The 23,713-nt window shown below is 50.7% G+C and overlaps 1 protein-coding gene across 3 annotated transcripts in view; it reads right to left on the bottom strand.

Moving 5' to 3' along the window:
* Nucleotides 1-3,848: 3,848 nt before the first annotated feature.
* DHX57 (DExH-box helicase 57) overlaps nucleotides 3,849-23,713 on the bottom strand; it is a 42,483-nt gene continuing 22,618 nt past the window's right edge. For all 3 annotated transcript variants that reach the window (XM_075925814.2, XM_006116254.5, XM_006116253.5), the window contains exons 13-24: nucleotides 22,387-22,503; nucleotides 21,865-21,961; nucleotides 19,522-19,695; nucleotides 15,886-16,086; nucleotides 13,982-14,258; nucleotides 11,460-11,555; nucleotides 11,297-11,380; nucleotides 10,255-10,389; nucleotides 8,708-8,782; nucleotides 7,613-7,747; nucleotides 4,629-4,829; nucleotides 3,849-4,497 (exon numbers count right to left, since the gene is read on the bottom strand). In XM_075925814.2, the coding sequence (XP_075781929.2) occupies nucleotides 4,354-4,497; nucleotides 4,629-4,829; nucleotides 7,613-7,747; nucleotides 8,708-8,782; nucleotides 10,255-10,389; nucleotides 11,297-11,380; nucleotides 11,460-11,555; nucleotides 13,982-14,258; nucleotides 15,886-16,086; nucleotides 19,522-19,695; nucleotides 21,865-21,961; nucleotides 22,387-22,503 (1,736 nt within the window). In that variant the 3' untranslated portion in view covers nucleotides 3,849-4,353. The remainder of the gene's footprint in view (nucleotides 4,498-4,628; nucleotides 4,830-7,612; nucleotides 7,748-8,707; nucleotides 8,783-10,254; nucleotides 10,390-11,296; nucleotides 11,381-11,459; nucleotides 11,556-13,981; nucleotides 14,259-15,885; nucleotides 16,087-19,521; nucleotides 19,696-21,864; nucleotides 21,962-22,386; nucleotides 22,504-23,713) is intronic.

Below are 23,713 nucleotides of genomic sequence, written 5' to 3'. Positions count from 1 at the left end.
TGGCAAGTTTTTCCACAAAAGCGGCTGCTTTTGCGCAAAAACTTGCCAGCTGTCTACACTGGCCGCTTGATTTTGTGCAAAAGCCCTGACGCTCTGTCCGAAATCAGTGCTTCTTGCACAAATGCTTTGACCTTCCCGTTCGGGCAAAGGCCCTTTTCCGGAAATGTTTTTGCGCAAAAGGGCCAGTGTAGACAGCTAAAAACTGTTTTGTGCAAAAAAGCCCCGATGGCGAAAATGGCGATCAGGACTTTCTTGCGCAAAACCGCATCTAGATTGGCAGATGCTTTTCTGGAAAAGTGTCCGTGCCAATCTAGACGCTCTTTTCCGCAAATGCTTTTAACGGAAAAACTTTTCTGTTAAAAGCATTTGGGGAAAATCATGTCAGTCTAGATGTAGCCAAAGAGTTTGTGCTCCCCCTATAAAAACCTAACCAAGAAATTCACACCAGAGCCTAGGTCATGAACTCAGCATCACGTCTGTACCTTAGTTTCCGTAGAGAAACTGCCTTGGGGCGGCAGGCTCGCTCAGACACTAGTATACATGCTAGCCAAGCAAACCAGCCACACGAAATCTGACCGATAATTTGCTGAAGACGAGGACAGTGCAAGGGAGCCCATATAACCCATCAGTCAGCAAGGAGTACGTGCAAGGGAGCCCAGGCGTGTTCCCTCCCCCTTCTGGTAAAGCCCACTCAGCACCCTATCCCTTGCAAAGGCACTTGGGGACAGCGCGAGGGATTTTCCCAGAATGCACTGCGACCACTGGCGTTAGGCAGACTGGTCGGAATGGACGCCCCACGTAGCTGACACAGTCCTGTGAGGAAAACCCAGTTGCAAAAAGCTGTGTAGGGTAAAGCCTACAGTCGTTCGCTGCCTGAGGAAAGTCCCAGCGATTTGTAAGGCTGCTCCCTGGAGTTCTACCAAGCGCGACCAGGCATTCACGCAGCCCTGCACGACTGAGCGCTGCTGCGTGCTGGCGGGAAGGCGGCTGCTGGACAGAAGTGCTTTGTGGCGGGCGAGGAAGTCCTGGGGCTCTGCTAGCGCACTAACAGGGCTGTCTGGGGCAGGTGTGAAGCAGGGCTGGTGTAGCCCTCGCTCCTGCAGGCAGGCAAGTGCCATACACTGTATTCTGTAATGTCTTTTCCGTCCCGAATGAAGGATGGAGGCTGCCTACCCCGTGCGCGCCCTGAGAGCCCAGCCCGTGTGGAAGGGCAGGGTGCTGCTGTTTCATTGGCGCGGGCAAACTCTGCCTGCCACTCCCCGGCACTGTGCCCGCCGTGTAGCATCTGTAAGCACTTTGGTACGAAAGGGGCTGGGGAAATGTCAAACGCCCCAGTACCCTTAATGGGCCAGGCTAAAACAGCATCTTCGTTAGTGGGACATCTCCCAGGAAAGCGAGTGCGTCAGATAACAGCAAACGGTAATGAGTGTGGCTTAACTGTGACAGTGCTCGCCCAGTTCTCCTGAAAGGTGACCTGCAAAGAGGATAAAACGGTTGGTGCCCTGTTCTCCGATGTTCAACCCCCCCCCCCCACACCGAAATCCTCTCTCTCCTCCCTAGCCCAAACAGCAGACTCATTTGAGAAGTACCAAGCATCTTCACTGCCTTTGTTGTAGGACTCCTTCCAAGATCAGCACAGGGATAGCCAGGATCCCAGCTGATAACTGAAGGGCCCAAGGCATGGATCTATCACACTGACCTTTTCAATCATGACTAGTGGGGAGAAAGCAAATAAAGAAGTGCTATTTACACATAGCACGAGAACTAGGGGGTCCACCCAATGAAATGAATGGGCAGGAGGCTTAAAACCAACAAAGGGAAGTATTTCTTCACACAACCTGTGGAACTCCTCGCCAGAGGACATTGTGAAGCCCGAGACTATAACAGGGTTCAAAAAAGAACTAGATAAATCCATGGAGGGCAGGTCCATCAATGGCTTGGTAGGCAGGATGAGCAGGGATGACATCCCTAGTCTCTAAATCCCTCCCCACTGCAAACCTCTCTTACTACTCGTGGTGTCCTGCCATATTTTCCCTCAGCAAATGGCTCTGGCTTGTTCTAAGTCGTTCATGCAGTGTTCCCATGGAGGCTGGTTTCTGTAAGTCGCCCAGCGTTCACCTAGTTCATGCCCCGAGCAGAGCTCGCGGGTGGTTATTTTATTGCACAAGCAGACACTCCACGGTATTTGGGAAATTGGAGGGCAAGGAACGGCCTCTGCCAGGGTCTGACTCATTCCCTATGCCTAGGCCCAAGTCCAGGTGGTGGCCCTTAGGAAACTTAACTCATGCCACTAACAAGAAAGAGGCCAGCCCCCTACCTGCTCCTGTGATGGCTCGGACTTGGTCTGGCTCCCCCCCACTTTGCCCGGGGGCTCCCTGCCGTTAGTGAAGCATCTTTTCCTGTCCATTCCGACAGAGCCCTTGGGGCGTGGGCTTTCCCAAGCCGGCTGTTCTCCTCCTGCCCCCAGGGCTGACGCAGTCACTGCGTTACACAGAGGCCATCTGCACCAGGAGTGCAGAGGAAGCAGGACAATTTAGCGCCCGAGTGAAGGGCCCATCAGGGGTGTCCAGTCTTCCCTGGCTAGGGTGACGATGCATCTCCCCTGGGAAGCACCCAGCCACTGTTCAAATGCTCCTCACGCAGCAGGGGAAGGCCACGACGCTTCCACTTGTGGCCACACAAAGGAGCCTTCTGTGGTAGGAAAACGCGTGAGCACGCAAAACCACGGGGCTCCCGCGTCGCAGCTGTCGTCTCCCTCGCAGCCGCGCCGAGCGCCTCACACCCACGTCTAAAAACGAGAGTCCAATCTGCAAATCAGACTGTCAGACGAGGCCCCAGCTCCTGCTCAAAGCCACTGAACAGCCATTGCTGGAAGCGTCTTTCTTCGATTGAAAGTCAGTACTGCAGAGGCAAAGACCCATATTTCACGATCACACCCAAGTGCTCCAGGTCCCTGGCTCCATCACCCGCCCCCCCCCCCCCCCATGAGGGTTTAGCTAGAAAGCTTCTAAAACTTCGACACGAGCGGCTTCTTTTCAGCCGGCCTGCACTGCGGGAAAGCGGGGCCACGTCCTGCTAAGGAGAAGAGTTTCCCTTTCACATTGATCCACCCCGGAGGCTCATGAACATCAACGAAACCATGGAGGGAAGATTCCAGCCTTCCTGGGAAGAGAGCGTATTTGAGCAGGCTGGCCCTTAGAAAGCGGGAGAATTACGGACCGCCAGCCAAGCAGCTGTGTTGGAGGAAGATTCTGCCGCCTTCAGAGATTTCATAAGGGATGACAGCAGGAAACGACTTCTAGCCCGAGAGTAATCTACTCAAACCAATGAACAAAGAGGCGGGACCATTCCTTGCCCAGCTGGCTGGGGAATTCTGGGCATGGCCCCAAGCCCACTGGAGCGACTCCTCTGGCTTCAGCTAAGCCTCGGAGGCCATGATGTGGGTGCAAGACACACCCTATAGCAGCGATCCCTGTGGGGGCATGGAGGAATGTTCAGGGGGGCGTGTGGTGGAGCCCGGGCCAGTCCCCATGGGGGAGAGGGAGGGCGCGTGTCCCAGCCCCACTCGGCCTATAACCATCTTGGTGAACCGCCCCTCGCCAGGAAACGGGAGGTATGAAATCTTCGCATAGTCATAGCCTGGTTCAAACACACACCAACATTCAGACCAATGAATCACTAGGGGCAAAGCAGCTTTTGCACACCAATGAGACACCAACACACTTACTATCACCTCGTTTAATGCCCAGCACATGTACTAGTCCTTAAGTGGAGCTCATTAACACCTGCTGCATCCTAAAACGATGGGCACCTGCAGATGTCAGACAAAACGGCTGAGGAAGGTGGAATTCTTGGCCGCACAGTTTATTCAGAATTTAGAAAAGTTCTGGGAAGCCTGACCAGCTAATGTACTTGCGCTCTCGCTCGCTCGCTCTCTCTCTCTGCACCTAGGTAATTCTTCCAGGGCAAGCTGCATAACACATGATTTCTTGGTCTTTCTAACAAAAGTTGTTTAAAAGTGCTATAGAGGAGAAAAATACAACTGGGACAAAAATGAGAATACATAAAACATATTCCCAGCACTTAACAAAATTCATTTTTTTTTACAACGAATTCTACGCTTTCCGTCTCTGATTGGCGTTTTCTATTGCTATCCCAAGAGCCTCTAGCTTCCTGTTCCTTAGTTTGTTCTGAGAACCCTTTCGTTTTGCTTCAGTTTGTTTCTTTCACTGGTTTCCGAAAGCTAAGATGGCTCATTGACCGAGTTCTCCCAGGATCGGCGGCACACTGAGAGACCAGAGTCCATTTCCAAGCAATACTTAGCAGCGAGTCTCTCTCAAAGTACTTCTCAGATTACTGGGTGGTCACAAGCTTCACAATCATACTGATGATACGGGATCCTCGTGGGCACGTGCATAAATCCATGCTGGGCGTCTTGATCTTGTCCTGGAGTAATTGGTCTAGTTCACAGCGAAGTTCTTTCACCAACTCCGCCACCTGAAGCCAACAGGGAAACCCCCCCAAACAACATGAAATAACCTCTCCTGTGTGCTCTCCAGCCCATTTGTTGCAGGAGCCGAGCACGGTGTGAGGCAGGCACTCACAATCTTGCTGGCCGCTTTCATTACCTGGTGGGAGGCTGCTGCGAAACGAATCCATCCATCATCCAGCGAAATAATAAACTCCCCCCGTTGCAGCTGCATGTGGACCTGCCCTCCTCCAAACAAGACCAGGGGGTACACCGACACCATGCTGCAGTCTCGGATGAATACGCGGCTGGTTTTGATCTTCTCATGATACACCAAGTACGGGCTGTTAAAGTGCCTCGTCTGGAACAGGCCAAAGGGTTTGCAGGTCAGTTAGGAGTGAGACCAGGCCTCACCAGTCAGTGAAGGAATAAATCAGATTACGGGCTCGCTCGCTGCCCGGTGCGTATAAAACTTATTCTCATTACACACAACCACCTTCAATGCTTGGGACACCCTCTCATCAAAGCGTGTTTCCCATTTACAACTACGGGATTTATTACACAAAGGGATTCGCTGCGGCTACTGAATTCGACTGATGAACGCACGTCGCTCTGGGAACATTTTTAAACTTGCCTAAGTAGAAGTGGGGGGAGGGATCGCTCAGTGGTTTGAGCATTGGTCTGCTAAACCCAAGGTTGTGAGCTCAATCTCTGAGGAGGCCATTTAGGGATCTGGGGCAATTCTGTCAGGGATGGTACATGATCCTTCCGTGAGGGCAGGGGACTGGACTCGATGACCTCTCAAGGCCCCTTCCAGCTCAATGAGATAAACTTCACTTCAATTCCTACTAGCTTAAGTCTCTTGAAAATGACCCAGGCTCCTAGGTCATGCAGGCTGATCTGCTGTGCCATAGTCACAAAACGTGGCCTCAAACATTAGTCTCCCCCTCCCCGCCGATTCTTTCTTTCTACAGAAAAGCAGCCTTTAACTCAAAGCTGGTGACAGACGTTCATGGAGTCGGCATATTTGTTATTTCAGTGTTTTAAGAGATAGGTTAAAGCCTGAACTTATTTTGTATTGCATTCAGATTGGATTTAAATGGTGCATTTTAAAAAAGAAAACACCTTATAATTGATAATGACAAATCCAATTTCCATTTAAAAAAATCTGACAGTTTTTTCCAATAACATCATCGATTTGTATCCATCCAGGGTTGTGGGAAAGCCCAGTCGCTTTGCTGATTCTCCCCCTGCTCTCGTTCTACCTAGTCAGGTGCCTCTCTTCATCCTGTAGTATCCCGGTCCCTTTTGAGCGCAAGGACATGAGAGGAGCTGCTGGTGCATGGCCCCACTGCTCTGGGGCTTGCTCATCAGACTATGCCTAGGAGTGACCTGCTTCCTCCACACAGCCGCCCTCCCTAGGCGGACAGGAGAGTTTTGGACCCAACACCACTGATGTGTTTGTATTTCTAAACCGTGTCCTTGCATAGCTCGGGCACGTTCAACAGAATCCCGTCTCCTGCGCTCGGTCTCTGCTTCCCTTCGTCACAAGATGGCCGCCCTGAATGCCGCTCCTTAGGACGCACGCCCGGAGCAAGGCCTATCGGAAATCAGCCAGCTCCTGACATCGCCTCTAGTTTCCCCTGCCCACACAGGAGAGTTGGAGGTGGACGTGGTTCTTTATGTTAATTTAGACGCAGACGGATTCACCAGGCTAGATGTACACACACTTACGCTGCACAGTAGTCGCATATGTCGTTCTATCTAACTATGTGATACTGATTTCAAAGGCTAATTTGTCTGCCCGAAAAGGAGACTAGTGTTCTCATGCACTTGAATTAAAAAACACCCATTCAATGGACCGTTTTTCCCTCTGTGATCTTTATTCATGGGAAATGATTAGGACAGGGGTCTCCAACCTTTTTAAGCACGAGATCACTTTTCGAATTGAAGTGCAATCCAGGATCTACCTCAAACCCAAATACTCTTGCCCCACTTCCTTCCTGCCCCTTCTCCAAGGCCCCGCCCCGGTCACTCCATCCTCCCTCCCCCATCTTCACTCTCTTTTATCATGCTGGGGGCAGGGTGTTGGGCTGCAGAAGGGGTTCATGGCTGGGGTTTGGAATGCAGGCTCCAGCTGGGCACCCACAGGTGGCTTCTGGGTGTTGGTGCAGGGGGCTAAGGCAGTCTCACCCCTACTCTGGCCCTGCACAACTCCCAAAAGTAGCCAGCAAACTCCCTCCATCCCTGCCCCCCCTGCTCTGTGTAGATTGAGTACAGGGTAGAGGGAGGGGCACCCTGACATCAGCACCCCCCTTCCTCTTGTTTCCATGCCCTGCACACCAAGCAGGAGGCTCCCAGGATCACCTGTCAAAGGCTCCAAGATCTACCAGTAGATCTTGATCTACTTGCTGGTGACCACTGGATTAGGAAAGGCTTGCATTTGATCTTGTATGATGAAGTGACACTGGGCATTGCAACAGCGAATTATTCACAAATAAAGTATTTCAGCGGAAGAAATACGCGCCCACATGGTCAGTAAATTTGCCGTGTAAAGATGCTGCCCCCACACAGTTGCCATTTCATGCACAGTTCCTGAGACTACACAGAGAATCGTGGTGGTCCCTACAGCCATAGTGCCCTGCAACTGAGATAATCCTGCAGAAATGTGAGTTCTTACATTTGTGAAAATCTGGGCCATGAACAATGTTCTCTCTAATCGATCCCACCTATGTGCAGAATAAATTTTGTTTTGTGCACCAAGGCATGTGCAATTGTGCACCACCAGGACAAACGGAAGCCTAGCTGTGGGCACTCCGCTCATCAGCTGGGTGGCAGCAGACTATCTCCTGCGTGGCCACACAAGCCCGCAGCATATAGGAAACACGGACCATGACGTTGCTTGACCCTGCAAACTTAACTTGATAATTTGCGTTTCTGTCCTCTACGGCAACGCAGGCTCTGACCTGGCTCTGTGCCATCCATTAACACCCACCACAGAGATTTCAGTCATGGCACTGCTATATTTTTAAGCCTGCTCAGTGCACCAGTTCACAACCCAAGCAGCATTTAGTTGAAGCAAAGTCTTTTTCTTTTTTTTAAATGTCGACAACGTATCTTACGGAGTTGGAAAAAAGTCCTTACTTGATAATTCACCGAGGAAGGGTGAACGTGAACGTAACCGTCATTTTTTGTAACAAACTTCAGCTCCACTGCCTTTGGGTGCATTTTAACTGCTCCTGCACTGGTACTCTGGTACTTCCCCTCTGGGGTTTTCACCTAAACGTGAAGATTAAAAAAAGTAATAAAATGAATCTCTCTCTCATTCCCCCCAAAGCGAACGCTCTTTGCCCAGGGTCTGTTACTACAGTACTTCACGGGGACACTTCTTGTCGGACACTGGACCACTTTGGAGGATGCTGCATTCCAACTAAACCAGTATTTCGGATGCTCCTAACCGCAAACCAATTCCTTTTGAGGTACGTTTTTGCTTGGTCTCCGCCCAGAGGAGACTTCGGGGGTATCTAAACCCTGTCACTGAGGTACAGGCAGTCCTCTGCCAGGCTAGTCAACACCAGTTGGGGGTTGGGTTGTTAATCATAGAATCATAGGACTGGAAGGGACCTCGAGAGGTCATCGAGTCCAGCCCCCCGCCCTCAAGGCAGGACCAAGCTCCGTCTACACCATCCCTGACAGATGTCTATCTAACCTGTTCTTAAATATCTCCAGAGAGGGAGATTCCACCACCTCCCTTGGCAATTTATTCCAATATTTGACCACCCTGACAGTTAGGAATTTTTTCCTAATGTCCAACCTAAACCTCCCTTGCTGCACTTTAAGCCCATTACTCCTTGTCCTGTCCTCAGTAACCAAGAGGAACAAATTTTCTCCTTCCTCCTTGTGACTCCCTTTTAGATATTAATGCTCCAGCTTTCATCCCCTTCTGTTCTTGTTCAGGCTGTGGCCTAAGGAGGTTACAGCAGCATGCTCCTGGCACCTTAACAGCATGTCAAAATAAGGGTCTGTGGGAATAACCGCAGTCACTGGCTACACGGGTTTGTCAGCTGGAGTTCAGCTGCCCCGGCAACAGAGACAGCATCCTCTGCAGAAGTATTAGACCTCAAACAGGAGGCAGTGCGCCAGAGGAGCACAGAATCAAAGCAATCAGGACAGAGCTGCCATTCCAAAGGGAGGGGGACGCACATGACAACGGAAAAGGGGAAAACCCGACTCTCTTACCTGGACAACATTGGGATACAGCGCAGCACATAATATTGCGGATATCAACTTGATGTTCTCTGCATTAGCGTTTGCCTATGAAATACATACAGTGAGTACCCACAATTCCCGGCTCCTACCCACAGGCCTCATCCCAGCACTGTCAATGAAAACCAGGGATTTCCGGATTCACTCTAGAGTCTGACTTCGTATCAAAACGAAATGACTGGCTCAAGACCTTCTTTTTGAAACACTCTTTGTAACTTCATATTAGCAGCACTTACTGGATTCTGCACTTCCAGATTATGTCTTCACTACCTGGACTGCCAATTCATTGGCAATAGGTTTGTAAGAGCTCATCTGGACACTTCCCAAACAGTCATTCCATGCTGAGTAGGTAAATCACAAACCATCCCAGGTCTGCACGATCGTGTCGTCTGGCCATTCTGTGCTTGTCTTGCTCCAGAACTGCCAGTCGACACAGGGAGATGGCCCAGCTACATCAGCTGCCTGTACTCCTCCATGTGTGCAAGCAGCCTGCATGCTCCCCTTAGCAAAGCATGCTGCAGATTTCATCGGGCCAAAGGCCCTCAATCACATCTAATACCAGGATCCGTTTCCTGGCCCCAAAATGGGAACTGTATTCATTGCAGCATTTGCTATTGGTGTGCAGATAAGATGGCCAGGAGCGGGGGTGTATGACCCTGTCTAGAATCGCGCCAGGTTGGATCCATGGCTTCACACTGCCTGGAATTCAAGCCATAGCTAGCAATCTAGTGTGCACCAACCGGGTTACTTTACTGACGTGGTGGGGTGGGACCACATTGGCACCCGTGCCCAGGAAGGACAGACACGTTATCCCATAACACGCCGTGCAAGAAGTCACAAGAGAGCAAGGTGAGGAACCAAAAGCCAGGCCCCCAGACGCCCAGCACCTCACCGGGCTGCGTGCCACACCAGTGTGGATCCAGATCTGAAGTGTGATCACTCTCACCTCTCTGTTCAGTGTGGACAAGGCCTTAACTACTCCAGGGTGTTCATTACATCAAGTTAATTGGCAATTAACTGCAGCTTAAAAAAAGTCTAGTGGGGACAAAGCCAGTGACCGAGTGAGACAGGGACACGGATGAAAATGTGGCTGCCACAGTGACATAACCCACAGCGCTGCTCGTTAGCAGGGAGTGGCATTTGGCGATGTTCGCAATAGCTAGGCCAGCATTGTGTAGTGATGGTGCATAGCGGACGTTCCCTTTCCTTGGATCTAGGGTCCTCCCTGGAGTCTCTCAGTGTCTGTGGCCTATAAGGCCTTCTACCCTACAGAGCTGGCCAGGAAAGCGCGGACATCTGTTCCAAAGTGGACCTCGCCACAGTCCCCCTGCCATTACAGCAAGCTGCCCTCCTTTGGGCTACCCTGGACTTGCTTCCAAACGCTCTGCCTGTGCGGCTCCAAACTGCAGAGAGAGGCCATTCATGTGTGCACCTCAGATCTGGTGCTGTGGACCCAAGTGTATACTCCCCAGCCAGCGCACCAAACCAAGAGCGTTTTAAAGCACTGGTGCTCCAGTTACCTCTTCTCCAGTAGCGTCCAAAACCCCATCTCCTCGAGACCACCTCTTCTCCATGTCCCTGGCTCTTAGCCCCTCCTTCACAAATCCAATATCAGACAGCAGCTCTGTGAATTGCCTTTTTAGGCTCGCCATCTCCTGCAATTCAACAGAAAGCCTTGAATTGTGCCGTGTGCCGGTGAGGTGAATTCAGACCAGATGACTCAGTTTAAACACCGACTGCCAGGCCTATCCTTCAGCATCTCACGCTGCCACCCACGACCACTCCGATTGCTGGCCGTAAGACAGCCAACGTGTATGTGAAAACTCGATGAAAGGCTACCCTGCTGAAGACATTATCCAGTAAAATCGAGCAGCAGGATCTTGCTGTTAAGGTTAGCAAGTTTCCAACCCAGCTTTTGCCACTGTTCAGAACTTTCCCAAGCCAATGAAATATTCCAACTTGGGTCTGAGCCGAGGGTTGATGTAGAAGTTAAACATGTAGGCTACGTCTAGACTGGCATGATTTTCCGCAAATGCTTTTAACGGAAAAGTTTTTCCGTTAAAAGCATTTGCGGAAAAGAGTGTCTAGATTGGCATGGACGCTTTTGCGCAAAAGCACTTTTTGCAGAAAAGCGTCCGTGCCAATCTAGACGTGGTTTTGCGCAAGAAAGTCCCAATCGCCATTTTCGTCATCGGGGCTTTTTTGCGCAAAACAGTTTTTAGCTGTCTACGCTGGCCCTCCTGCGCAAAAGCATTTGTGCAAGAGGGCTTTTTCCTGAGCGGGAGCAGCATAGTATTTGCACAAGAACACTGACAATCTTACATTAGATTGTCAGTGTTCTTGCGCAAATTCAAGTAGCCAGTGTAGACAGCTGGCAAGTTTTTCTGCAAAAGCAGCTGTGTTGCAGTAAGCTACACATGCAAACTCTTGGACTTGGAAGGAGATGAGAGGGATGGGGCGGGATGAGGAGGTGAAAGAAAGAGGGGTGTCACTGACAAGATGATGGAGGTTACTGACTTTTTTAAAGTAATCCTGAAAAATACTGAATCGAAATGGACTTACTTGAAGAACTCTTCCCGATAAGAAGTTCTCCCTGCAATAGATGTAGCTGGCATGAGAACTCTCTTTTGTACTTAAGTGCCACCCCTAAATAATGGAAAAAATAAACTTTATGAACAACACCTTACATTTGAGAACACGTACACACATAAGATTTATAGCTCACCTTATAAGCCTGAAGAAGAGCCAGGTAATCACTGTTTTCTATCGCAAATTCCAGCTTTTTTTTGTTCGCTTCCTCTCTTTTATCCCATGGAGACACCTAAATAGAAACATTGACACATTTAATCTCTGCTTCCCTCCTTACTGCTCAACCCAAGTGCTCTAGCATCACCTGTGATGCACGTGGTCTTAGCTACTGATCATGTGTAGCCCTCACACCCATGATAAAAAGAGTTTATAAAGGAGTAAGTGAAGCTCTCTGGATATATTGCCTGTGCAGACCCATGCTGTAGGAGTTACATGCTGTAACGCTTTGATCCCAGAACCGTTCCACTGCAATATATTCAGGAGGGGCGGGGTGACCACAGATGTGAGATTGTAAAAAGCTTCACTTCCAGAAGAGACCTAAGCAATGGCTTCCCTTACTCTAAATCAGTGGTTCCCACATTTTTCAAGCTTTCGGACCCCTTTTCAATCTGTTAAAATTTCACAGACCCCTTCCCCCTCCCCCCCCCCGTGCAGGAGAAAGAAATAGAAAAAAAGAAGAAAAAAAGAAGAGAAGAGAGGGGATTGGGCACACCGCAGTGGGCCTGATTCTTACTTTTACATTTTCCACTCACCCCTTGCAGTACCATTGCAGACCACCAGGGGTCCATGGACCACAGGTTGGGAACCACTGTTCTAAATAACGTGAATGTCGAGAAATGGAGAGAGGGAGGATCGGGGTGCATCTGCAGAAGCAACACACTGGGGGAAACAACTTTCTCTTTCAAAAAACTGCCTCTACAGCCCTCACCGGAGAAGATTCGGAAGCATTAGAAAGGCCTGGTCTACACTAGAGAAAACACCGTTCCACTGCTGACTGGGAATGAATGTCTCACAGCCGGAACGCTTGAGAGCGGAATCCCCTGCATCTGCCCCACGTGTCAACCAGGGACGTGTTAAAAGCAGCCCCTGCCTGAAATCTACACAAGGCCCAGACCAACAGCACACATCTCGAGAAACCCGAACACTGTCATACACGTCAAGCTAAAAGGAGAAATGTGCAGTGGGGGAGGGAAAGGGAGGGAAGAGAAAGTCTGAAAATGCAGAATGGTTCTGGGATGGGGGGTTTTAGAACCAGGATTGAACCACCCAGATCCACAGTTGATGGACGGGCGCCAACCACAACTATGCTGCTCTCGAATACACTCAAGACTTACGCAACTTCAACGGTGAGGGATGTGCAGAGGCAATTTCGTGTTGTACTGTCCACAATACAGACTGTGCCATTAACTATAGCTGGCAAACCCACACACTGAAACAGAATGCTCAGTCCTGACCTTTTGTGCTTGCTTCAGACAGACTGCTAAAAACGGCAACAGGACAGCAGCGGATTAGCTAAGATGACATATGTGCACACAGCCTGAAATCAGGAGTGAACCCTATATTCCCAGCTCAGAACTGCCAGCTTCCTAGCCGGCATGTACACTAAGCCCACTGCTTCCCAACACAGACAGGTGTCGGAGATGTAAAGTGGACACCTGTAATTTCACCAGCAATTTTGCTTGCACATTTATAGATTGTATAGACTCAGCAAGAATTACAAATGGATGCTTTATGTCCTAGTTAATGAGCTTCAGGGGGTAGCCGAGTTAGTTTGCTACAGAAAAATAACAGCAAGCAAATGGTCTGGCGGCACTTTATAGACTAACAAAACATGTAGATGGGATCATGAGCTTTCCTGGGCACAGCCCACATCTGAAGATGTCTATAAAGTGCTACCAGACCGTTTGCTTGCTGTTATTTGTCCTAGTTAATGTTTGTCATTACTTCAATCCTTGATCCATGCCATATTCTTGAACAAAACCTAGGTTCTCTTGGCATTAGTTTGGCCTCTGCTTACACTCACACCATCAAGCCCAGTACCACAGTGTCATCTGACAACAATTAGTTACTTTTACTAAAGAATTCTGTCTTCCAATAAAATACAGCTTGAACGTCTCTAGTCCAGCACACTCTGATCCAGCAACATCCTTGGTCCGGCATGATTTGAGTTAGCTGGATGTCCACTTATCATGGGTGTGGCCAAGTTTCCTGCAGTCCCCTAAAGTCTCTTTACAGCCACCAGTCCTGGCTCTCAGTGTTTTGTAATATTTAGCTCTAATTTGCCCCTAAATGTCTTCTAAGAGCCCCGTAAGCAGTGTTGGCGATGCTGCTAGACAATATTGAACTCCCCTGGTCCGACAGATTCTCTGATTCGGCACCGGTTAGGTCCCGAGGTTGCCGGACTAGAGAGGTTCAACCTGTACTATGTTCTTGTTATTTTGGATCAAGCTGACCGTGATGCTGCCGCCACTGTGCATGTGCTTGTGACTACTTCCAGTTCAGACATAAAACCCATTTTCTATCAATACAAAAATCTCTGTGCAGTAAGTGGAACGGGCAAGAAATGTCAGAGTCATCTGGTGCAAAATACTACAACAGTCACTTATGAATGCCACACGTTCCTTGGCACACGGACGTAGTTTGGAGCGACCGACTTACAAAAGGGGACTTGAAGGCCAGACTGGCTGCTATGGTTAGCGCAGGATCCAGACACCGGAAAATGGTGCCAAACAGCATGAGTTTCCCAATCCGTACGTCGACAGGCAAGGAAGCCAAGTGGTACCCCAAAGGGGTGAGCTTTTCATCTGGAGTCAAAGCGCCCAAGTCCTGCAGGCGCAGCTTCGAGGTGCGCAGCGATTCCATTTTTGGCGGCTCAATCAGCCGGGAGAAGACGGATTGAAGGCCGTGTGCAGAAAACATCTCCAGAATCTTAATTCTTAAAGGAAAAGAAGTCAACTCAGTCAGCTGACACAGGACAAAGCAGCATTGAGAAGGCCCTCCCCATGTCCCGCCTGCTAGGTAGGCCATGCCAATGGGAGCAGACAGACAGACAGACAGCCCGCCCCAGTCTCCACTGCCTCCCTACTGACCTTCGGATCCACTGAAAGACGGATGCTCACTAATGGGCAAGCGGTGACCTATCCCAGAGGGCCTCTTCTCCACGCCCTGCCACTGCCGGGGCAGTGAGCGAACCAATGACCAGGGAACTAGCTTCTACTGCAGATCCAGACAAGCTCAGAGCCCCGGGCCACCACAGTATGGAACAAGACCCATCTGGATACACAGCCCCGGCACGCCGTCAAGCTAAAGAGCTGTCGTTCCTCCTGGCAGCGAACCAAGGGGGCAGAATTCAACTCGGGGAGTGGCCCAGAATGAATGAGGAAGCGCTTTGATCCCACAGACTGGATTCAACCCCCATTCCTGTCAAAGGAAAGACTCCCGTTTTGGTCGCTGGGCTTTGGCTCTGCAAACCTGCCATCCGACACTGACTGACTGGCACTGGGCTGCATCCTAGGAGTCTCCACTTTGTACAGGAACGTTTGGAACAGGGGGAGCGTCAAAGGCCTCACGAATTAATGTGTACCACAGCAGGGCTTAACTGGGATCAAACTGGGCTACATGCAAACACATAGGAAGAGAGAGGAACATAAGAACGGCCATACTGGGTCAGGCCAAAAGTCCTTAGAGCCCAGTATCCTGTATGGCCAATACCAGATGCCCCAGAGGGAGGGAACACAACAGGTGATCCTCACATGATCCCCCTCCTGTCACCCACCTGCAGACAAACAGAGGCGAGGGACACCATTCCTACCCACCCTGGCTAATAGCCATTGATGGACCTAACCTCCATGAATCTGTCTAGCTCTTTTTTGAACCCTGTTAAAGTCCTAGTCTTCACAACATCCTGTGGCGAGGAGTTCCACAGGTTGACTGTGCGCTGCGTGAAGAAAAACTTCCTTTGGTTTGTTTTGAACCTGCTGCCTATTAATTTCATTTGGTGACCCCTCATTCTTATATTGTGGGAATAAGTAAATAACTGTTCCTTATTCACATTTATACCACACCAGTCATGATTTTATAGACCTCTATCCTATCCCCTCTTAGTCTCCTCATGGTCCCTCTGCCTTCAAAAAATGGGGAATTTTAAAAGACCATAAACAAGGGGCTGCAGGAAAGGAATGCAACATACCAGCCAGTGCTCAGAGGAGCATCTTTGTTAGCACCACCTGTACTTACAGAGGTAGGGCCGGGCCAAGGAAACGGTGAGCGGAGGGTGCATTTGAGGGACAGGAGGAGTTGGGAGATGAGAGAGGAGAGAAAGGGGGCTGGGCCAACGCTCTGATGCGACAGGCAGGCAGCAGCATGGTGGGTGGGAAGCCAAAGTCCCGAAGCAGAGCTAGAGGGCTCGTTAGTGGAGACAAGAGCAATCAACAAAGTGACCAGAGGGAGGCTTGCTGGTTTCCATGACGGCAGGAGCACGGCAGAGATGTAACAATTCTGCTGCTCCTGCCAGAGGAGCGGGGGGCTGGCCTTTTCCCACCGATGCCCTGGCCGTGGCTTACCTGAGGCAGAGCTGCTCCAAAGGCACTCTTTGTATTTCGGGTAGCTGCTGCTTGATGAGCTGGTGATGGTAGTGATGGCTGCTGAAGAGATGAAAGCAGACGCCAGAGGCGACACGCCCGGCTCGGCCTTTCCTTTGCAAGGCGTTGGCTTTGGACACAAAGGCATCCTCCAGACTTTCCATTCCTTTGCTGGGGTCGTACCTACCAGAAGAGACAAGTCACAATGGACGCGGATGGGTGTGTCATGTCAACCCGGCGTGGCGTCATGGCTTACGAACATGCGCAGCAGGGGGACAACCACTGTTTATGCCGGCACCAAATCGTGGTCCAAGCGGCCCACGTGCGAGGTCTACAGAAAGCTGATGCTTCGCTGATTCTGTGTATGCCAGTCGCATACGTGTATGATGGATGTATTTGGGGATATGAGTCTAGGCTCTGTCCTTGCATTTCAAAGACTTGTTTCTGGGAGACCTCAGCAGGGGGCCGCTTGGACCACGAGCTGGGCCAACCTATTGTGAAAGGGCCGATAGTCAAGTGACTAGCAGCACTTCGCCGACAATGTTCTTCAGGTGGTGCCAATCCACGTCTGAGGAACTTTGCTGGGAACGTTCAGACCAGCATGTGAGCCGGGGGTGGGGAATCTAAGACCCAGAGGCCGGATGTGGCCCCCAGCTTGCCTGGATCTGGCTCCTGAGGCTCAGGGCTCCTCCCCATCTTTGAGGAGCTCGCGCTGGCGCTCCAGTCCCCTGCTGTCTCCCCGTGGGGCTGGAGCACACAAAATCTACAAGCCTAGCTCTGGTGCGTGAGGGGAATGTGGGGAGTGTCTTTCTCCTCAGTCGGCGGCCACGTCAGAGAGGGCTTGTTTTCGGTTTCTTACTTGTGCGCAGCCCCGGACCGATTTTTCTGTGGGCGAACGGTCCCTGACCCCAAAAAGGGTCCCCATCCCGATGTAAACAACAGCTGCTGTGGAGTCAGGCATGGACAGGCGGCCTGCCCACGTGACACACTCCATTTTGGGAGGCACTTCCACACAAGGAGAACCACCGGATTCCCTCCGCGTGGGCAAGGGGATGAAGAGGGCCCTGGGGGCTCCTCCATCGTGGTCTCCATTCCATGTCATCTCTTCAGAAGCACCTTTGCTATGAACAGAGGGCCCGGAAGGATGAATGCCCCCTCCTGACAAAGGGTCTATTCCAGAGACTTCTAGAACAGCAGATCAGGCCATCACGGCCACAAGCCTGCACCAAGAACTCGGTCCCTGATGCGTGTCATTTGATTCCTTTAGCTTCCTTCCTATTAATAAACCTGCAGATTTCAGCTCCTCAAGGATGGGCCCTGCGGGTTCTTTCGGGTTAGATCTGCGGTAACTGACCTGGGAACACGGCTGGTCCTTTGGGGGGGGGGGAGAACCTGTTTGGATTTGTCGAGATTATGAAACCAACCTCCCATCTGCGTACGGAGGGGTGCTGGTGGTGGCACAGGTAAAGCTGGAGAGTCTAAGGCAGCGGTCACCAATCCGTCGATTGCGATCGACTGCCCCTAAGAGTCGATCGCTGCAGCCAGTTGGTCAGGGAGCTGCCCCTCCTTGCGCCAGCCCAGCATGGCGCAGCCTCGACAGGCTGAACGCTGGGCCAACTGGCCTGGTGGCTGCCCCTCTTCGTTAACTTGCCAGCTTGCGGTTGGGGACGGGGGAGAGAGGGTGCGTTCCTGGCTCTGGCCTCCTGCTCTGGGAGGGCGTGGGCAGCCGGCACATGTGGCGTACCAGGGCCTGGGCTATACCGCCCTGTTCCCCACAGGCGGTTTGCGGGGTCAGGGATCCCCTTCCCCAGCGCCCCGCTGTGCCCAGCCAGGCTGGAACGAGCTGTGGGCAGCCCTGGGGTCTGCCCGGCCCAGCCCCAGAGCCGTTGCCTGCAGGCAAAGGTCTGGGCTAGGCAGGGAAGAGACTCCTCCCCACCTCTCCTCACCCCAGCGCTGTTGCCGAGAGACTGAGAGTCCCCACACTGCTGTCCTGCCGGTGAGTGCGCTGGGGGCACAGGGATGTGTGGGTAGGATGGGAGGGGCAGGGGTTGCTCACGGGGGGGATGGGGCGATGCAGGGTATCAGGCTGCGGGGGCAAGATGGGAGGGGACGGGGTTGCACTGAGGGGCATCGGGCAATGCAGGGGACCAGACCGGGGGGGGACCACTGGGCCGAGGGGAGCAAGGCAGGAGAGGGGGGCAGGGATAGCTCAGTGGGTTGAGCATTGGCCTGCTAAAGCCAGGGTTGTGAGTTCAATCTCTGAGGGGGCCATTTAGGGATCTGGGGCAAATCTGTCAGGGATGGTGCTGGGTCCTGTCGTGGGGGCAGGGGACTGGACTCCATGACCTCTCAAGGGCCCTTCCAGCTCTAGGAGATGGTGTATCTCCATATATATAGGAGCGGAGGGGGGTGGACACAGGTTTACTTTGCAGAAGCTGCACTTTCCTTTACTTCCCACTTCTTTGCCTCCCTCCCCAACTAGCTCTTTGGCTGCATTCTCACCCTCTCACCTTTTCTGTGTTCCTCCCCCAGGCCCCTTCTGCCCCGAAACTCCCTCTCCTGCCGCCAAACTCTCTTCCAGACCCCGTCCTGCATCACTATCCCACTTGCTGGCAGCCCCGTTCCACACACTGGACCCTCTTTTTTGCCCTCACCCCAGAGCCTAAGAGGGTCCAAAAAATCCACTAACTCGGGAACCCCAGAAAAGTAAATCTGGCCTCGGGGAAGCCCTCAGCTCTCCCTGTCCCTTCCCCTCACCCTGTGTGGCTGGAGTGCGAGAGGAGTGAGGTATCTCAGTTGGGAGCCACATCGGGGAGGGGGCGGGTTTGGGGAGGAGTTTTTTGCTTCTCATGTGTGCGGTCCCCAACTGATTATTCTGTGGGTCAGTGACCTCCCCCCTGCCATAATAAAGAAAACATTGAAACCCTTTGCGTTGGACAGATGATAATATTTTACTCCATTTAAAATGAAGTTTGATGCACTAACATGAGAAAGTTAAAACACTAAATCTGTTTAATAATTTAAATTAAACCGTTCTCCCCCTCTGCCGCCCTAGCAAAATGGCTTGGGCATCATTTTGTAATTAACAGTGAGTTTCCACACTGCAACGGGGAGTCCGCGGAAAGGTCTGGAAAGAGCGGGGCCTCAAGGAAGGGGCAGGTCTCGGGGAAGGGACAGGGTATATCCTGGCTTGCTCTGACATTTAAAAAGTGATCTTGGGTATAAAAAGGCTGGAGACCACGGGGCTAAGGGGACGGCCTGTGTGACTTCTTGCTAGCCAGTGCGATGAATGCAAGTGCTCGGTGACTGGTTTGGTACCTTCTAGTGGAAGACCCCAGCCTGGGGCTGTAAGTAACCCTCTATTTACACAATTTGCCCTGATCTGAATGTCCCTAAATTACACCAGGTGAAGAGGACTGACGCTGAAGTTCAGGCGGAGACTTACTGCCAGCGCTTGGAAGGCCCAAAGTACCAACACTTGGATGCATGTCCGTCACAGGGCCATGCAGATCTTTAAGAGACATGAATTCATACTTGGATGCGTCAGACACATCAAACCGACCATGCAGAACACCTCATTCTCCGAAATCACAGCTCCCACCAAAGTAACCCCAGTACCTTTTCTCTTTCATTTTTCCAGAATCAATCACATAGACCACATCGTCAATGGTGATGGATGTTTCTGCAATGTTCGTAGATATGATGATCTTGGTAACTCCTAGAGGAGGCTTCAGGAACACCAACTGCTGATCCTCACTGGACAGCGAGGAATGGAGTGGATAAACAACGCAGCTAGAAGAGAAAGACGAGTACGTGCTTAGGGGTTTGGAACGGGTCCCATAGGAAGAGAGACTGAAAAGATCTAGACTTCAGCTTAGAAAAGAGGAGATGAAGGGGGAATAGGATAGAGGTCTATAAAATCATGACTGGTGTGGAAAAAATGAATAAGGAAAAGTTATTTACTCATTCCCACAATATAAGAACAAGGGGTGACCAAATGTAATGGCAGCAGATTCAAAACAAACAAAAGGAAGTTTTTCTCCACTCAGCACATAGTCAACCTGTGGAACTCCTCGCCAGAGGATGTGGTGAAGGCTAGGACTTTAACAGGCTTCAAAAAAGAGCTAGACAGATTCATGGAGGTTAGGTTCATCAGTGGCTATTAGCCAGGATGGGTAGGAATGGTGTCCCTAGCCCCAATTTGACTGGAAGTGGGTGACTGGAGAGGAATCATGTGAGGATTCCTGCTCTGTTCCCTCCCTCTGGGGCATCTGTCATTGGCCACTGCTGGCAGACAGGACACTGGGCTAGAGGGACCTTTGGTCTGACTCAGTGTGGCTGTTCATATGCTTATCTCTGCAGCATTTCTTCCTCCCGACATCTGTGCATTCACATAAGCTATAGCCCAGAGTGTTGTAGGTTGTTCACACCTGTTTGCAGAAGCCCATGCCGCCTGTCTCAGCCTTGGAATTCCCCTGCAAAACTCTGGAATGGGGTCTCCAGGGGCCATGGATTGTGGGGTGAGAAGAAAGAGGGAAGAACATGGTTCCATGCTACACTCCACCTGAAGTTCTTCCGGGGGATGCAGTCATCAGGCTGAATGCAGCCCAGAACATTTACTTGCAAATATCAAGGATTTGGCTGCTGACATCTGCACCTGCAGGACTATCCTGATGGAAGTGAGGCTGAAGCTTGAAGGATCAAAGAAAACAAGACCCACCCCTTAAGAGTCTAACAGTGACCTTGGATGTCTTGATCCTCTCCATAGTACCATCAGCCCTTAGACTGAACAGATCAGGGACTTTACGTGGCACTGTGATAGGGCCGAGTACTCCACCCCACGCTGGCCATAGGGAGCAGGCCCTCCTGTAGAACTGCCTTTAAAACATTCCCGGGGGGAAAGGACATTGCTGGGGAGGACTGAGTTTCAGAGCTGGAGCTGGGTTGTGGTCTCTGCCAAGGGGTCCCTGAGAGCTTTTCTCAGTAGCTAGGTGGGGGGAGCCCTTCTTTCCCCCCCAGCAAGTGATTCAAGGTTTCTGCTGTGTAAGGTTCTGCTGTCTCTTTATTGACATAAGCCCTGCACTTATTTACTCACCAGAAGGCTTATGGAGTCTGCATGGCCGAAGGGGACACACGAGCCTGATTCACTATCACTGACCAAGGGCTTAGCTAGAAGTGTTTTGAAAGACTGAAATGACAACCAGATTTACACCCGCCCTTCCGCGGGGGACGCCCTATTCCGCTGCGAAATTTGGTGACCATAACACATCAGGCTAAGGTCCTTCATCCTCATCAAGAGAATCACTTCTTGTCGAAATGCAAACTTTAGATCATGAGCTAAATAATGCTAGCGATAGCTTCCCTCCAAGTTTTAGCTCGTCCTTGTTCTTGAATTCTTCCCGCCCCTTCCCATAACAGTTTGAACCCTTTACCTTAAAAACACTTCATACTTCACAGCACTAAACATGCAGATGTTTCTGGAGTGCCAAACAGGGTCAAAGATAAAGTTAGATGCTATGTTTTCAGCCTTCCATTGGATTGCCATGGCTAGTGCTTAAACATCCAACGCAGCTAGCACGTAAAGGCTAGCTAGGTTCACTGTCATGATATTGGACGTGTCTCAAAATTCTCAAGTGATATTTATCTTCGTCATCAAACCTGCAACGTTCCCTTCCCCAGTTTGAGGAAACGGGATTAGAACGTAGGTCGTGCATTTTGTGCTACGTGGACGATGACTGAGCCACTGTGCTAGCTCATAAAGGACATGATCCAAATGGCGCAGAAATGGAGATAATGGAATCTACGCCGTCTCCATCACAGCAAGCTCCACAAGGAAGTAATCCACATTTGGGACCGGAGATAGATCCAGAGTTGAAGTAGAAAGTAACTTTTTTTTAAATCCGTTTCTTTACTTTTGATGTAATTTGCAAACACTAATGGTTTGGGGCGCTCCCGACTTACCGTTTACTGTGCCTGTTATTGAAAAGGGCATTAGACTGTAGCTGTTCATAAAGCATCTTAATTTCTGCAAGACCAGGCAAAAATATCAATACAGCACCTGTACATACAGAAAGGAAGCAAAGGGTCAAAAGCGGAGTTCAGCTAACACACACTATTACCCTTTGATATTACGGCAGTGTACAAAGGCCCCCAGCTAAACTAGAGCTGTGTTTTGCTCGTGATATATAAACTCACAAGCTGCAATGACCCGGCCCACAGAATGTACAATAGAAACAGGCAGACAAAGATTTCAGAATACTGTCAAAGCGACAACTCTCGGTTAGTTTTTGGGCTGGCCTCGGGTACCCATCTCCCACTCTGACCATCCTCACAGAAATTAGGGGCCTCCCCTCTCTGATAGACTCAAATGTCCTCGGATGAAAATGAGACGTTATGGAAATTACGTTTTGGACAAAAGCATCAGCTGGGCACAACGTGTTCAAGCACAGTTACATGCATTCCCCGCTACACAACCCGGGTCACCTGGCGGGTACGAGTGTTTGTCACTGACGATCCACTCCAGCAGGTCCTCGATTAACTCCAGATTCACTTTGTCTAAGTCCATGCGCGCCATCGTTTGCAACACTGACTTACTGACCCCTGCAAGAGAATTAAAGCAGGATGGGGCACAGGCGAGTTGGCGCCTCAGAAGAGAGCACAGGTAACGGAGCGATGGCCACGCGAAGGATCAGCAGCCGTACAGTGAGCAACATCCTGTATCCCTGTAAATATGGCTGAAGGGGACATTCATGAGACCTCTGAGTGCAGTCTGTCCCTCCCTGCCTCCCCCTTTCAGTTTCCCACCTCATTCACTCTTCCCCGCTCGACTTCTCATCAACTCTCCCACTCACACCCCATTAGGGCTCATGAACTCGACACAGAACATAAGAACGGCTGTACTGGGTCAGACCAAAGGTCCATCTAGCCCAGTATCCTGTCTGCCGACAGTGGCCAGTACCAGGTGCCCCAGAGAGGGTGGACTGAAGACAATGATCAAGCGATTTGTCTCCTGCCATCCCTCTCCAGCCTCTGACAAAAAGAGGCCAGGGACACCAATTTTATCCCCTGGCTAATAGCCTTTTATGGACCTAACCTCCAGGAAATTATCTAGCTTCTCTTTAACCTCTGTTATAGTCCTAGCCTTCACAGCCTCCTCTGGCAAGGAGTTCCACAGGTTGACTACACGCTGTGTGAAGAAGAACTTTCTTTTATTAGTTTTAAACCTGCTACCCATTAATTTAATGTGGTGTCCTCTAGTTCTTCTATTTAGGGAACTAATAAATAACTTTTCTTTATCGGCTCTCTCCACACAACTCATGATTTTATATACCCCCCCGGTGTGCCACATCCCATGAACACCCACACTGGTGCCAGCCAGTGCCGCTCACCTATACTGCAACCAGGCACAGCAAGAGTTGGGAATCACAGAATACTAGGACTGGAAGGGACCTCGAGAGGTCATCGACTCCAGTCCCCTGCCCTCACGGCAGAACCAAATACTGTCTAGACCATCCCTGATAGACATTTATCTAACCTACTCTTAAATATCTCCAGTGATGGAGATTCCACAACCTCCCTGGGCAATTTATTCCAGTGTTTGACCACCCTGACAGTTAGGAACTTTTTCCTAATGTCCGTCCTAAACCTCCCCTGCTGCAGTTTAAGCCCATTGCTTCTTGTTCTGTCCTCAGAGGTCAAGATGAACAAGTTTTCTCCCTCCTCCTTATAACACCCTTTTAGATACCTGAAAACGGCTATCATGTCCCCCCTCAATCTTCTCTTTTCTGAACTAAACAAACCCAATTCTTTC

Source organism: Pelodiscus sinensis, chromosome 3, assembly GCF_052426305.1.
Source record: "Pelodiscus sinensis isolate ZL-2025 chromosome 3, ASM5242630v1, whole genome shotgun sequence".
Classification (NCBI taxonomy): Eukaryota; Metazoa; Chordata; order Testudines; family Trionychidae; genus Pelodiscus; species Pelodiscus sinensis.
This window is presented reverse-complemented; position numbering and strand designations above follow the sequence as displayed.